Source organism: Marmota monax, unplaced genomic scaffold (assembly GCF_021218885.2).
Source record: "Marmota monax isolate L192 unplaced genomic scaffold, Marmota_monax_Labrador192_F-V1.1 WCK01_AAM20220418_F8-fsc00004, whole genome shotgun sequence".
NCBI classification, from domain to species: domain Eukaryota; kingdom Metazoa; phylum Chordata; class Mammalia; order Rodentia; family Sciuridae; genus Marmota; species Marmota monax.
The window spans coordinates 28189833-28205115 of record NW_026692881.1 but is presented as its reverse complement, the minus strand read 5'-3'; the positions used below and the strand labels follow the sequence as shown (position 1 = coordinate 28205115).

The 15283-nt window shown below is 38.9% G+C and overlaps 1 protein-coding gene across 1 annotated transcript in view; it reads right to left on the bottom strand.

The window, feature by feature from the left end:
- Nhlrc2 (NHL repeat containing 2) overlaps positions 1 to 15024 on the bottom strand; it is a 57550-nt gene extending 42526 nt beyond the window's left edge. Inside the window, exons 1-2 of the mRNA XM_046449713.2 lie at positions 14847 to 15024; positions 10165 to 10317 (exon numbers count right to left, since the gene is read on the bottom strand). Coding sequence (XP_046305669.1) covers positions 10165 to 10317; positions 14847 to 15024 — 331 coding nt within the window. The remainder of the gene's footprint in view (positions 1 to 10164; positions 10318 to 14846) is intronic.
- Positions 15025 to 15283: the final 259 nt, after the last annotated feature.

The following is a 15283-nucleotide window of genomic DNA, read 5'->3' as shown; positions in this document are numbered from 1 at the left end:
AACCCCTCTCTGGTTTTCCACAGTGCTTAGTATAACAACCAATCTCATCTCTCCAGAATCTTCTCCACACTTTTCTCTTCCCCCAGAGTGTTTTAGCAACCTGGCTTTCTTTTACTTCATCAAGAATTATCACTACTAGTGGTCCTCCCTTATCCATTTTCCATGGTTTTAGTCACCTGCAGTATGATCATAGCCTGAAAATTACAGAAATAAACAATTCAAATGTTTTCAATTGTGTGCTCTTCTAAGTATGTGATGAAATCTCATACCTTCCCACTCCACCTTAGGACATAAATCATGCATTTATCCAGGGTATCCACACTGTATATGCTACCCACTTGTCTAAGTTACCAGATCAACTGTCACAGTATCACACAGTGTTCTAGTAACCCTTATATTACTTCATCATGGTCCCAAAGTGCAGAAGTAGTGATACTGATAATTCACATCTGCCAAAGAGAAACGATTCTTTTGAGTGAACACACGAAAGTTCTTGACTTAATAAGGAAAGAAAAAAAATTGTATGGCAAGGTTGTTAAGATCTATGGTCAGAATGCATTTTTTACTAGTCAGACTGTGAAGAAGAAAAAAGAAATTGATGCTAATTTTGCTGTCAAATCTTATACTGCTAAAGTTATTTATGCCGCAGTGTATGATAACTGCTTAGTAATAATGGAAGAGGGTGACAGGTTATAAGGTTCAGCACAAGCAGTGGTTTTGAGAACCCCTGGGGTCTGGACCATATCCCCATGTCAAGGAAGATGACTATGTTCCCCTGGCTTTCAGGCCCTGATACCTAGTGTTCCCTCTGTCTAGAATGTTCTCACCCTCTGTCACCTTCAAAAGCCATGCTTGTCTTGTACACCTCAGGCTCAATTTTTACTTTCGTAAGAGAGCTTTTTTTAAGCTTAAACCAGATTAAACCCCATTATTGCCTTCGTGGCATCCTGTAATTTTCCCTTTTAGCACTAATGAGAAACTACACAAATATGTATGTGATTATTCAATTATATGCCTCCCCTGTAAACTATAATTTTTGTTGCTCACATAGGGATCATGCATATTTTATTATTCACCTCACAGCACACAGTACATAAATAGGAAATAAATGAACAGACAGGATTAAATACTGAAGAGATGTACATTTTTATAAATTTATGTGACACATAATCCAAATAGGACATCTATAATGATCATATACAAAGTCCACTGCAAGGTATCTACACTTCCCTTTTCGGTTTTAAGAACTTGAAAGTATAGAGATTTTTAAAAACTATTTTGCTTTTTCTATTCATCATACATTATAAACATACATATTTTATATATGAAAGTTAGGTTGGAAAAGTTTCTTCCCTTTGGGAATCTTTTGCCCATACAAAGATCAAAACTACTCCATTAAGTATAGAAGAAAAGAAAAACAAAGAGAAGGAAGGAGGAGAGGAGAGAGAATAAGGAGGTAGGAGGGGAAGGAGGCAAGAAGAAATATCAAAACTTATAATTGCTTCTAAAATATTAGTAATACAATAACTTTTTAAGATAAATCATTTTAAAAGCTTCAAAGGTCTTATTTTTCACATTTATACACATATATTGAATACAACTCTATCACAACTGCATATGTCATTTTAGTAGATAGTGTAACAATCTGGGTAAATAAAAGTCCTGAGAATATGAGGGCATTTTTGAAGGCGGTAGAAGGAGACATTCTGATATCTAAAAGAGAAGCAAGACTTCACTAGACAACAGGCTTGGAGATCATTCCAGGCACAGGGAACACTGTGGGTCATGGAATTGAAGTAACAGGACATGGAAGGAACTAAAGGAAAGCCAGGAGGCTAGAACAGCTTGAGGGAAGAGAAGAAGGTGTGGAGAAGATGTGGAGAGGAGGTAGAAGAGCTGTGGAAAACAGGAAATAAAAGGATCAAAATCACTTCAATGTAGACTGAAGCAGAGAACAGAAGCAAATTTGAAAGACAACAAAAAGCTGACATGAAGCCACTGTTCACGCTAAAAACCCTGAAAATTTGTCACAAATTGACCAATATTTTTAGGGTACCTTAACTGTACAAGGACACAAAATAATAGCTGAAGAAGCAAATATAAAGTATGTGCATAAAAGAGTTAACAGAGAAGGCCTGGCGGCCTGAAGGGCCTCTTTCTAAGAGGGCTCCATCCTGGCTCCAGGAGGGTAAACTGTGGGACGGTTCTCAGAACTGGCAAGAGTGGCTCCCTCTGCCCACACTGTTTGCACAAACAATACAGTTTAAGCTGAACACCTGCTGTCCTTCTGGGAGTCTGGAATTTTGGAACATGCCAGCAGGCAAGAGATGCCCACATGATCAGCCCCTAACAAAAACCTTAGGTGTTAAGCTGTTAATAAGTGTCCCTGGTTGGCAGCAACTCCAATGTGTCTCTCAATTTTCTTTGCTGAGGGAATTAAGGGTACGCTGTATGAGGACTTGGGAGTCTTGTGCCTGGTCTCCTCTGGACTCAGCCCCATGCATCTTTCCCTTCCCTGATTTTGCTTTGCATTCTTTCACTGTAATAAACCACAGGCAAGGGCACCCCTCTACAAGGAATCTTGTTGAGTCCTACGACTAAATTAAACAATGGTGATTTAGGGAACCCTGATAAAAATGAAACTATTAATTCATTTAAAGGCTTAGTTTTACTATAACATTAGAAGTACTTTATTCTGTACATTAAAGTACTTTAATATTTAGTAAAATATTACACACAAAAAAGCATATACTATATGATAGAATGCTAATATTTACTTAATAGTAACCTGACGTTCAGGTTTTTAAGTCTGATTTAGTTATACACTAACATACGCCAGGCAATCACATGTTAAAATATGCAAAATCTTCCTGATAAATGTTTTCTTATAAAACAAAAGGCACTGTGCTAAATCTGGGTGCTATAGAATAACATACCAATATATAAAGCATAAAGTTAAAAAAACTTAGAAACTCTCTAGTAGTAAAAGAAACTGCTGAAGTTTAATATAAAATGTGCTAAAGTATTATGAATTAGTGACTTTAGGACAGTTACATTCTTAAAAAATGTTTAAGTATCAGAATGACTCATCACTATTAAGCATCATTTACCTTTTTCTTTAAGTCTCTTTGCATCTGTCATTTCTCATAGACTATGAGAAACTGCAAACCTGAGTTTGTTTATTTTGCAGTACTGGGGATTAAACTCAGAGCCCCCCATATGCTAGACAAGTATTGATCTATATTCTCTGGCCTTTTTATTTTGAGGCAAGGTATCACTAAACTGATCAACCTAGCTTCAAACTTGTGATCCTCCTGCCTCAGCCTCTGAAGTTGCATTACAGGCGTGTACCACAATGTCTGGCCAACATTGAGATTAGAGGCATGTTCCACCATGTCCAGGTAAATCTGAGTTTAAAAGCTATTTTACAGAGGAAAGAGACTGGGTTTTAAACTGGGTCTCTTTTAAGGTGTTTTGAATTAATAAGCACTTCCTCATTAGGAAGAGAAATTCTGGCTTACTCAGAAGATGAACAGAACATTCCACAGAATTTAAAATACACTACAGAATGACACTTCAAGAACATAAATAGCACTGCACCAGATATGTTCAGAAACATATCAGGTAGTACTAGAAGAAGACATTTAGCTACAAGAAAGCACAGCTAACTAAGTGACAGCTTACTGAACTTTCATGTGGTAATCTCTGTGTATACCTTCTTTTGTGAATATGAATTAACTTATCTTTTGACAATATAAAAATCTTTTAAGTTACCCAGGATTTCCATATAGTAGCATATTGTTGAAGTATGTTACTTTGAAATTACAAAGTTGAGACCACTTTCAAAGCATCTTTTTAAATGCTTAAAAATTTATTTCACAAACAATATTCTAACAGCCAAATGCAGAAAAACAAATTAGTCAGTCAGTCTACTGTCCCACTCTATCAAATGAGCTATCTGGGTAACAAATCCTACTCAATGGTATGCTAGTAACTAGCTCATTGAAGGTAGGGGGAGAGGAATGAAAGCAAAAAAAAAAAAAAAAAGTTCAGAAAAACCAAAACCCTGATTTGAAGCATTTGTTGATCCTGTGAGGTAAATATATCCAGTATGGAAGATTTCAAGCTCACACTGGCTCATCAGACTTACATATTCAACAAATGGCCTTCACGAGCCTGTAGCAATCAGTGCTGATGCACTGCTTGCACAGACCCGCCCCCACCCCCGCAGAGGGCACAAACGCATCCTTAAAATAATCATTTTTAAAATAGGGGTTAAAACGCCATATTTATGTTATTATGTTTTTTTCCATTAAAATTTACTATATTAACTATTTTAAAGTATACAATTCAGAGCACTGTTGTGTGCAGCCATTACATACATCTCCTGAACACTTTTCATCTCGCAAAACAGAAGCTGTGCCCATTAAACAGAATTCCCATTCTCCCTCCCCCAATAACAGCACCCCACTTTCTGTCTCTATGATTCTGACAGTTATTAGTACCTCATGTAAGTAGAATCATGTGGAATTTGTTTTTTTGCATAAAGCCTTCAAGTATCATCTGTTTGTTTACTATTTAAGACTGAATTCTATGTAAGTGTGCACAAGTGTGTAAGCTTTGTTTACTCTGGTACTGGTGACTGAACACAGGAGCACTTTGCCACTGAGCTCCATCTCCACCCATCCCTTTTTAATTTTTACACTGAGATAGGGTTTTGCTGAGTTGCTGAGGCTGGCCTCGACTTGCCAACCTCCTGCCTCAGCCTCCCTGGTAGCTGGGATTTCAGGCATGTGTCACCACACTCAACTAAGGCTGAATGATATTTCAATGCATGCATAGCTCACATTCCATATCTTAGCTGTTATGAATAATGCTACTTGAGAAGTCTATTCAGATCTTCTTTTCTTCAGTTTGGTCTTTTCATCTGGGTTACCCAATTTGTCTGGCATTTTCTTATAATCTGTTTTACTTCTATAAAAAAATAAAAATGTCCCTAATTTTATTTTTGATTTTAGCAATTTGAGCCTCCTCTTTTTTTTTTAATTTTAGTTCATCTAGTTAAGTTTGTTAAATGTGTTGATATTTTCAAAGAACCAATTTTTGACCTTTATTATTTTTCTACTTACTATCTATTTTGTCTCTCTCTTCCCAAACCTTTATTGTTTCCTTCTGCTAGCTTACAGTTTAGCTAGTTCTTCTAATTCCTTAAGCCTGAAAGTCAGTTACTGATTTAAAGTATTTCTTGTTTCCTAATGTAAGCATTTGTGACTACAAACTCCCCTCTTAGCATTGCTTTTACTATGTGCCATAAATTTTCTCTACATATTTTCTAGTTGCCATTGTGATTTCCTGTTCAGTCCACTGGTTATTAAGAGTGTCTTGTTTAAAATTTCCATAAATCAGGCTGGGGTTGTGGCTCAAGTTTAGAGTGCTCACCTAGCACGTGTGAGGCACTGGATTCGATCCTTAGCACTACATAAAAATAAAATAAAGATATTGTGCCCATCTAAAACTAAAAAAAAAAAAAGTTTCCATAAATCTTTTAACTTTGTAATTTTACTTCTGTTATTGATTTCCAACTGCATTCTATCATGATCAGAGAACATACTTTGTAAAGTATCTTTTTAAATCTTCTGAAACTTACTTTGTGGTCTAATATATGATTCATCCTGGAAAATGTCTGTGGAGAGCCATCCGTAGACTATATGTGGTCCAAATCGGCATGGAAACCCACTGAATAGGAAAATGTGGTATTTGGGAACTTCCAGTGTCAATCCCGCTAGTAAGATCACCCAGATACATGTGAACCTGACTCTACCAGGTCCCACACAGCACCAGAGATGGGGTGACCTGCTGTGGCCACACAGCCTCTCTGAGATGAGTGCAGCCTGTCAAGATGCCAATCAAACTGCTAGACTGCAAGACATCATGAAGCAAGACTCCACCCCTGAAACCTTATCCCTGCCTTTGATGTACCCTCTTAAATAAAACCACCAGAGCCATTTTCAAATTGTTCAGCTCCAGCTCCTATGTGGGCTGGACCTATCAGGTGCTTTTAAAACTATTTTTCTGACTTTGTTTTTTATTTCTTCACTAATTATTTCAGACTTTATTTTCTCAGGGGGCTTATCTCCTCCTGAACAGGAAAAATTACCTTAATGAAGTGCTGGCCACCTTTCGATAAAATGTCCCACATACACTTGAAAAGAATTGTTTTATCTTGTCAGATCTGGTTGGTTTATTGTGCTGTTGGAGTCTTTTATTTCCTCATCTTCCATCTGGTTGCTCTACTGAGAACGGTGTACTGATTCCTCCAACTACCACTGGAGAACATGTGTTTCTCCCCTCAATCTTTGTCTCATGTATTTTGATAGTTTGTTAATAAGTACATAAGTTTTTATCTAGTTCTATTGATCTTTTATCAACACATAATGACCTCTGGTCCCTTTTGTCCAATATTAACACAGTCTCCTCTGTGCTCTTTGAGAGATTATTTGCAAGAATTGCCCAGTCCATCATTTTACTTTCAACCTGTTTGTATCTGGGGATCTAAAGTGAGCCTCCTGTAGACCACATATGGGTGGATTATGTTTTTATCCACTTTGCCAGCCTCTGCCTTTTGATTAGAGAGCTTAAACCATTTACACTTAAAGTAATTACTGATAAGGGAACAATGACTTTTGTCACGCTGCTATTTGTTTCCTACACAACCTCAGAGCTTTTTTGTCCCTCATTTCACATATTCCCTTTTTTGGGGAGTGGGTACCGGGGATTGAACTTAGGGGCACTAGACCACTGAGCCATATCCCCAGACCTATTTTGTATTTTATTTAGAGACAGGGTCTCACTGAGTTAGTTGCTTAGAGCCTTGCTTTTGCAAGACTGGCTTTGAATTTGTGATCCTCCTGCCTCAGCCTCCCAAACCACTGGGATTACAGGCATGAGTCACTGTACCCAGTGACTTTTCTAGTGTTCAACATTGATTTTTTTTTTTTAAGTAAATGTTTAAATTCCCTTCTTATTTCCTTTTGTGCATATTCTTTAGCTGTGTGAGTGTGTGTGTGTTTGTGTGTGTGTGTATGTGTGCGCGTGCGCACTTACCATGGAAATTATATTTAACATACGAAAGTTATCCTACTCCAATCTGAATTTGTACCAGGGTAACATCAATAACAAAAAAAGTATCATTTAACATTAACAGTTCCATGCCCATCCCTTTCAATTCTTGAGATCACACAATAACATATTTAAACACTATGTATCTAAAATCATGAAGTGGTAAGTTTGGGGGGCTTTGTGTTTTTTTTTTTTTTTTTTTTTTTGCGGGGGGGGGGGGTGCACTGGGGATTGAATCCAGGGGCACTGAACCACTGAGACACATCCCCAATCCTTTTTATTTTTTGAGACAGGGTCTTGCTAAGTTGCTTAGGACCTCACCAAATTGCTGAGGCTGGCTTTGAACTTTGATTCTCCTGCCTAAGCCCCCTGAGTTGCTAGGATTACAGGTGTACAACACTTCCCCCAGTTTTCACATTTCCCTGTTTCTCTGCATGCCTTGTAATTTTTTGGTTGGAAACCGAATAGTTGCATCAAATAATATGGTAATTCTCCCTTCCCCAAGATTCGTGGTCTGTTGTTATTTTGATTGTTTAGGGTGTCTCTGTCGAAGATCATCCCGACTGTAAACTTAAGGGCTTCTGGATCCCTTCTGAGTCTGCATCTTCCCTTGGGCAAGAACAATGACTTTCTAAGTTTCTTCATGATACAGATGGAACTGAATATCTTAGTCTTCGATGTCAGCCTCCCACAACAAGAAATAAAGGGGGAAAAATAGGCACCAGCCCCTAAGATCCACCGGAAGTCACCTCAGTCATATGGGGAGGAGCTTGCCACAAAGTGGAAAGGTCAACAACAGTAGGCACTGCCACTTGTCTGCACCTCTGTGACCAGATGGGGCATCAGTAAGCAGAGCACAGATCAGATATCTGTCATGGTGCTGGAGCTAAGGGCTGGGTAGCTGCTACTGTGCTCAGAGCTGAAAGTGATCAAAATGAAAGCACCTTGCAGTCCAAGGCCTCCCTGGAAGCTGGAAGCCTTTAACAGATTCCAGAATTCCAAATCAGACAGATTCTGCCAGTGCAAATGTTGTCTAGGTGGACATAAATTTGTTACTTTTTACTCCACCATCTCCCATGAGTTCTTTTTCTACTTAAAATGTATTTTACTTTTCAGAAGTGTATTTGCACATAAAAATCTAATTTCCCACAACACGCTTTCATAAAAATAATGTTTCCAATAAAGTGGTAGGCAATTAAGGGGTTTCCATTTGAGGAAATCAATGAACTTGCTGTAAGTATGGGGGGTTCACCAATTAAGTTTACCAAATGCAATTCAGGAGAACATCTTAGGTAGGAAATGGTTAACCCTGGGATTCTTAACCCAGTATGCGGTACCCTTCTAAAATGCAAACTCATCATCTCACCCTCCCATTAAAAAACCAAAGAATTCAAAAACAAGCTTTTACATCTCCAGATCCTCAAAGGAAGCAAAAGTCTAAACAGTTAAGAATGCTACACAAGGACTTCACAATGTGGTCCTAAACTGCCTCTCTCTCCTTTTATTTTTATGACAAGCCCTTATGATCCTGCCATATTAAATGATTTGCCTGTTCCTGGAGCAAGAATCTGACTCTTCTGGGCTCCCCTGCCTGTCTGGCCTAGCACTCCCTGGGCCAGCGTAGCCCTCTGCCTATTTTCATTCGCAGGTGCACCCCTGCTCACTTCTCAAGTTCTAGCTCAATCCTGTTTCTCTGAGAAGACTTTTTAATGTCTATAAGCAAAGCCAGATATCCCTTTCCTCAGGAGTTCAGTAATGCTTTTTATTCAACTTTGTTACACATTTACTCATCAGTTAGCAGAGTACAGTGCACATAATTCACGCTTTATACGTGTGCCAGTTTGAATAAGAGACACAAACATCTAAAGTCCAGGGAATAATGATATATTTCTTCATAGAGATGAATTTTTGAAAATAGGATTTAGCCACTGGGAATATTTAAATTCTTGATAAATCTTTTGATTGGTAATTTTAAGACACAATCTAGTATAACTTAAAAGCATCTGAAGTTTCAATTGCATTTAAAGTACATCTAGATAATCACATTTTTAAAAAACTAAATTTCAAGATATTCTTCATTTTTGTACATGTCTATTCCATCTTTACTCCACAAGATCTGTGATCCTATCTCTTTTTTAATCGACTCTAAGAATAGTAATTAAATTTGTTAAAAACTAATTAAATGAAACCTTTAATCAATTTCATTTACTCTCATGCGCTTTTTTTTTTTTTTTTTTTTTGAGAGAGAGAGAGACAGAGAGAGAGAGAGAATGAATCTTTTTTGTAGATGGACACAACACAATGCCTTTATTTTATTTTATTTTTATGTGGTGCTGAGAATCGAACCCGGGTCCCGCCCGTGCTAGGCGAGTGCTCTACCGCTGAGCCACAACCCCAGCCCCTCTCATACTATTTTTTTAAAGTAAAAAAAATCTGATAATTTTTCAAACTTCTACAGCAAATACTAAATATAATCTCATTCACTTTTGGAATCTGTAATACCATAAAGGAGGATTTCTAATGTGCTCTGAAAAACATTAACTGTAATAAATGGCTTTTTAATGAAGCAGAATGAAAGAAAAAGTATGTTATTTTGCATTCCACTGTAGTTCTTGTCATTTGATATTAACAGATATTTCTAGAGAATTGAGCTAGAACTTGCACTTCTTAATAAAAAATTTAAACCTTATATCACAATGAGAATAGTATAAAATCAGGGCCAGATGTTTCATTTTTTTCAAAGAACAAATTTAGGTAACTCTTTTAGACATACGAAAAGATCTTTTCAGACATCTGATCATGAAAAAAGAAAGTTGTGCCCTTATCCTTGGAGATAAGCCTTATCTAAATTCTGTTTTTGAGTTAGGCAAACCATCATCACTAAGTTAACCCTTCATGAAAAGGCACAGGGAGTTCTTAATCCATAGATTAGAGACTGCATTTAGAATCACTGAAGTCTTTCAAATGCTTTCTCCCATGAGCAAATGAGTCAGCAACTCGCCTATGCCAGGGCTATCTGTTAGAAACTCATCAAAGAGCAGATACCTTTATCGGAGTGCATGTGTTCCAGAGCATGGAGATCAGGCAACAGGTGAATACAGTTTATGCAGCAGTAGGTGAAGAAATCAAGGATGACCACTTTCCCACAGAGATCCTTGTAGACAGAAATAGGTTCCTCTGTGTTCAGCCATTCTAACCCTGAAATTTACACAAAAAATTACAATAGTTAAAGGAAAAGTCAGATAATTTATCTGAAACTTTCCATTCAAATGTGAATCTTTGTTTTTTTCTAAGACTAGTGTAAATAGTCAAACACCTTAGGAGATGATGAAACTATTCAAAGTCTGTGGCAGTTGAAATAAACATTATTTTGTTTATAAAAACCACTTTTTTCTACCAATCAAAAAGGCAAGTCTATAGAGGTTAAAGTCCAAAGAGGAAAGATAGAAGGAAAGGAGGGAATGAGGACCAGGTAGGGGAATAGGAGGCACAGAGGATGGGAAAGCTGCTTTTATGGGGAAGTATGCAAATATAGTAAGTAGCAGCTACTACATTATTTCAGAAGTAGTGTAACAGTCTGTGAAAGGGGCAAAAATATGTTTAGGCAGAAATGAGGAAATATCAAATATTAAGAAGACCTAATTGCATACACTATTAGGTATAAATGAGATATTGAGAATGCAGCTCAAGCTTAAAAACAGTAAGACAGGACTAACCAAAAAAAAGGAGCAAAATGTTTGACATAAAAAATAACATACAAAATGCCTAAGCCAATCTCATAAGAGAAGCTGAAATGTTTTAGTCAGATGAGACCGTAAGTAAGTACAAAATAAAATATTTTAAATACAAAGTTGGAAGTAACATTAATATTGATGAAGAATGAGTTCCCTTCCCTTCAAAGAAAAATAGGATCTTATTGATCTGTACTTTTGTAAAACAGAATTTATAATTGACTATGATTCAAATTTTAACTCTGTACTATGATGATTTTGTTAAACTAATACTAAAAGTACAGCATCCCCATTTAACCAAATTAAGAAAATAAAGATAAATTCATTGCATATAAATAAAGGTAGCTATTAAAAATATTTATTGCATATTGAATTGGAAAATATTTGATAGCAACTTAAAACCAAAACTAGGTGGTATAAATACATATAGTACTTGTCCACAGAAGCTGTGGGCCAAACCCCCAGTGGACACCTGAAAATACCAACAGCATTAAACCTTAACATCTCAAGCCTTTTCCATTGCAACTGAACACATCATGTTCCAGGCCCCAGTGACTTCTGCAGTTTGAGGTGTGACAGCATAACAAGCACCAATCACTTTTTCCTTCCTCACAATTTGACAGATAAGAGATTACTTCTTACCATAGGTCTTAGCAACCTCAGCATGTTAAGAGATTACTTCTTACCATAGGTCTTAGCAACCTCAGCATGGGATTTTTTTCTTATTGAGAACTTTCACCCTTTCACTTAAAGAAAGTCCTTTATAGCTTCTCTGTGGCATATCTGAATCGCCAGAATCACTACTCTTGCACTCGGGGACCATTTTTCATTAAAATAGGGGTTACTTGAGCATAGCACTGCGGTACTGCTACATTCAATCTGATAACCAGGACAACTACTAAGTGTCAGAGAGTGGGCAGAATACAGAGCAGGGATACAGACAAGGGGATGTTTCACATCAAAGGACAAAGGGATGATTCACATCCTGGGCAGGACACAGCAGGAAGGCATGAGATTTCATCCAGCTACTCAGAACAGAACACAACTTAGAACTTACGAATTATTTAATTTGGAATTTTCCATTTAATATTTTTGGACTGCAGTTGACCACAGGTACCCGAAACCTCATACAAGGGGGCCTAATATAGTAAAAACAAATTACTACTAATAGTAACAGGAATTACTTAATTAAAATAAAATTCTAGAAGAAAATTTCCAAATCAAACCAATATTTCTACCAATAGGCTTAACTAGTGAGGTTTCAGGGTAGTTCTATTATCCATTTTGATAAAAGTGTTAATTATGTGCCAGATCAAGCAATTATACAGAACTATTAGATACCTACTAATCATATATATATATATATATATATATATATATATATATATATTTTTTTTTTTTTTTTTTTTTTTAAGGCAGCAATTGAACACAGAGATGCTTTTGTTTTGGGTAGTACCAGGAGTTGAGCCCAAGGGCACTTACTCACTGAGATATCCCTACCCCTTCTTTTTTTATTATTATTTTTTATTTTGAGACAGGGTCTCATTGAGTTGCATAGGGCCTCACTAAGTTGCTGAGGCTGTCTTTAAACTTGTGATTCTCCTGCCTCAGACTCCCAAGTCACTGAAATTATAGGTGTGCACCACCATGCCTAGTTTATACCTAACAATTAATGAAAATTTCATATTCTACTTGCAAGATATTTACTTATAAATCTGCTTCAATGACTTTTCTATATATTGTCCAGAGTACTTAAGTTGAGAGCTTAGGGAAGGAATTATATTTTAGTTGTTGTGCTAGATCCTTAATAATAATGGCGTAACATATTTGATATTAAATGCATTTTATCATAAAAAATGAATGCAATAAGCTGCTAACATTTAGTAAGCTCTCCTGTTAATTAAGAACCTTACATATATGCCCTCCATATAATATCCTGAAAGTACTAGTTCCACTTCACAAATGAGAAAAGGCTTGGAGAAGTTTAGTAACTTGCTCAAAAATCGCACAGCTAACAGAGTAATAGGAATTTAGTCCCAGACCTGCCTGAATCCATCCATTACACTGCAAGGCTTCCCATAAACATTGTTTCTTCTAAAAAATGGACCAAGAACTCAGTTTTTGAGATAAAGTTATGTTTACGACTTGATTACAGTATACTAATAAGCCAAGAAAATATTCATTTCTAGCATTCTGTTCTCAATAATGAGGTTCAGTAGAAAAATTAGACTTTGTATTTGACAAAGTCTGATTACTTTATTATGTGTATTCCTTATGGGTCACAGAGGCCAAACCTCTTCATTATATATATATATATATATATATATATATACACACACACACACACACACACACACATACACACACATTACTATAAATATAAACAAGATTAGAAAACAAAAACACTCCAAAACCCTAGCTGGTGGCTTCCTAGTTATAACTATATAGCTATAACTATAGTTAACTAGTTATATTATAACTAATAGCTGCCTTTTTACAGGGTTTTTACAAAATATGCATACATTTGCACATATATACATACAATATTTTTGAAGTTTCTGATGGGATAAGCATTCAAGCATTCATGTACCCAGTTCTATGTGTGTGTGTGTGGGGGGGAGGTTTCCTGGATATTCAAACCAGGAGCAGTCTGTCTCTACATCTCTAGCCCTTTTTAGAATTTATTAATTAAAAAAAAAAATTCTAGTGCTTAAATTTTTTGCATTTTTGGGAACTGAATCCAGGCACACTTCACCACTGAGCTCCACCTCCAGCCCTTTTTATTTTTATTTTTTTTTTATTTTGAGACAGGATCTTGCTAAATTGCCAATACTGGATTTGAACTTGTAATCCTCCTGCCTCAGCCTGCAGTGTCCCTGGCATTACAATCTTGCACCACATGCACTCAGCTCATGCACCCAATTCTTTTGGAGGTATTCTTTTGGAGGTATTCTCCAACATTTCAAATCCAATGTAAGATTAATAAAGGAAGCCGGTGGTGGCCGTGGCTCACGCCTATAGTCTCAGCAGCTTGGGAGCCTGATGCAAGAGAATCCCAAGTTCAAAGCCAACTTCAGGAAGATAGCAAGACCCTGTCTCAAAAAATAAAAAGGGCTTGAGATGTAACTCAGTGGTAAAGCATCCCTGGGCTCAATCTACAGCGGGGGGTGGGGGGGTGGGGGGGTGGGGGGGTGGGGAAGCACTTTTGAAGGTGAGTGCAAAAGGTGTGCAAAGACACCCAAGACTGTCGTCAGAAGAGGTTAGCTATACCTCCCAGGAGATAACCGAACCCTGCCACAGCTAACCAATTAACTATACATGTGGTTTCAGTGTCATGCCCGGACACATGCCAACACCACCAGACAAAACAATGCCACTCCCAAAGAAGGTAAGGAACGGTTTCATTTCAAACTGCACTGCTGGGAGTATCTATTCCCCTTAGGTTCCAAACGAGCACCCAGCCAGGATGCAAACCCTTGGAGACAGGCTATAAATGATTCAGATTTTAAAAATTAGAAGTTTCCCGACTTTGGGCCGAGGAAACCAGCAAACACGGGGTCTGCAGACCGTAACTCAACTCGGGCGGTCATTAGCTGCGCAAGTTACTCGGCCTTTTTGCGCCTCAGTTTCCTCCACTGTGAAACAGGACTTGTAAGAGCACTTTACTGGGCTCAGATAACGTCCCCTTAAGAGTTCAGCAGTGGTGGTGGCAAGCCGCTGTCAGTAAACGGCAGCCAGCAGGATGCAGAGCCGAGGGCCACCAGGCTGGGGCGACGGGCGGGAAGCACCGGGCGGCAAGCACAGTGCAACCACCGAGTTTCCTGAGCCGCGGCCGGACTCCGGCCGGACTCCGGCCGCGGCACGTCCCCACCCTCCAGAAACCCCCCCGCGCGCCGCCTCTCGGGGACACCCAGGGCCGGAGCGCGCGAGCCCGGGGCTGCCGCGCCGAGGAAGGGGAGGTCCCGGGAGCGGCCCCCTCCCTGGCCGGCCCCTCACCTTCCGGGAACTCGGGCACCGAGAGGTCCTGCTCCCAGCCGTCCACCTTCTGCAGATACTGGTAGACCAGGTCGTCCTTCTCCTGCTGGGTGACGGCGTCCAGCAGCGCGTACTCGAGCGAGGTCTGCGCGGGCAGCAGGCCCGAGAGGCTGCCGCCCCGCGCTGAGGGCGCCGCCATGTTCCGCGGGCTCCGAGGCGGCCCGGCTCTCCCGCCCGGCCCCGAGCTTCAGAGCGGCGCCTCCGCCTCGGCCCCGCCAGCCCCACTGACCGCCAGACACGGCTTTTCTTTTTCAAGCATGCGTTTCAATGCCAAAGTCCAGAGAGCCGCAACTCCGGGGCTTGTAATTAGGCTGCAGTCGCAGCCCACCCCGCCCCTTCCAGGTCCCCTCGCCGCGGCCGAGTCTGGACATTCAGAGCGCCAGATTCAACAGGGGCAA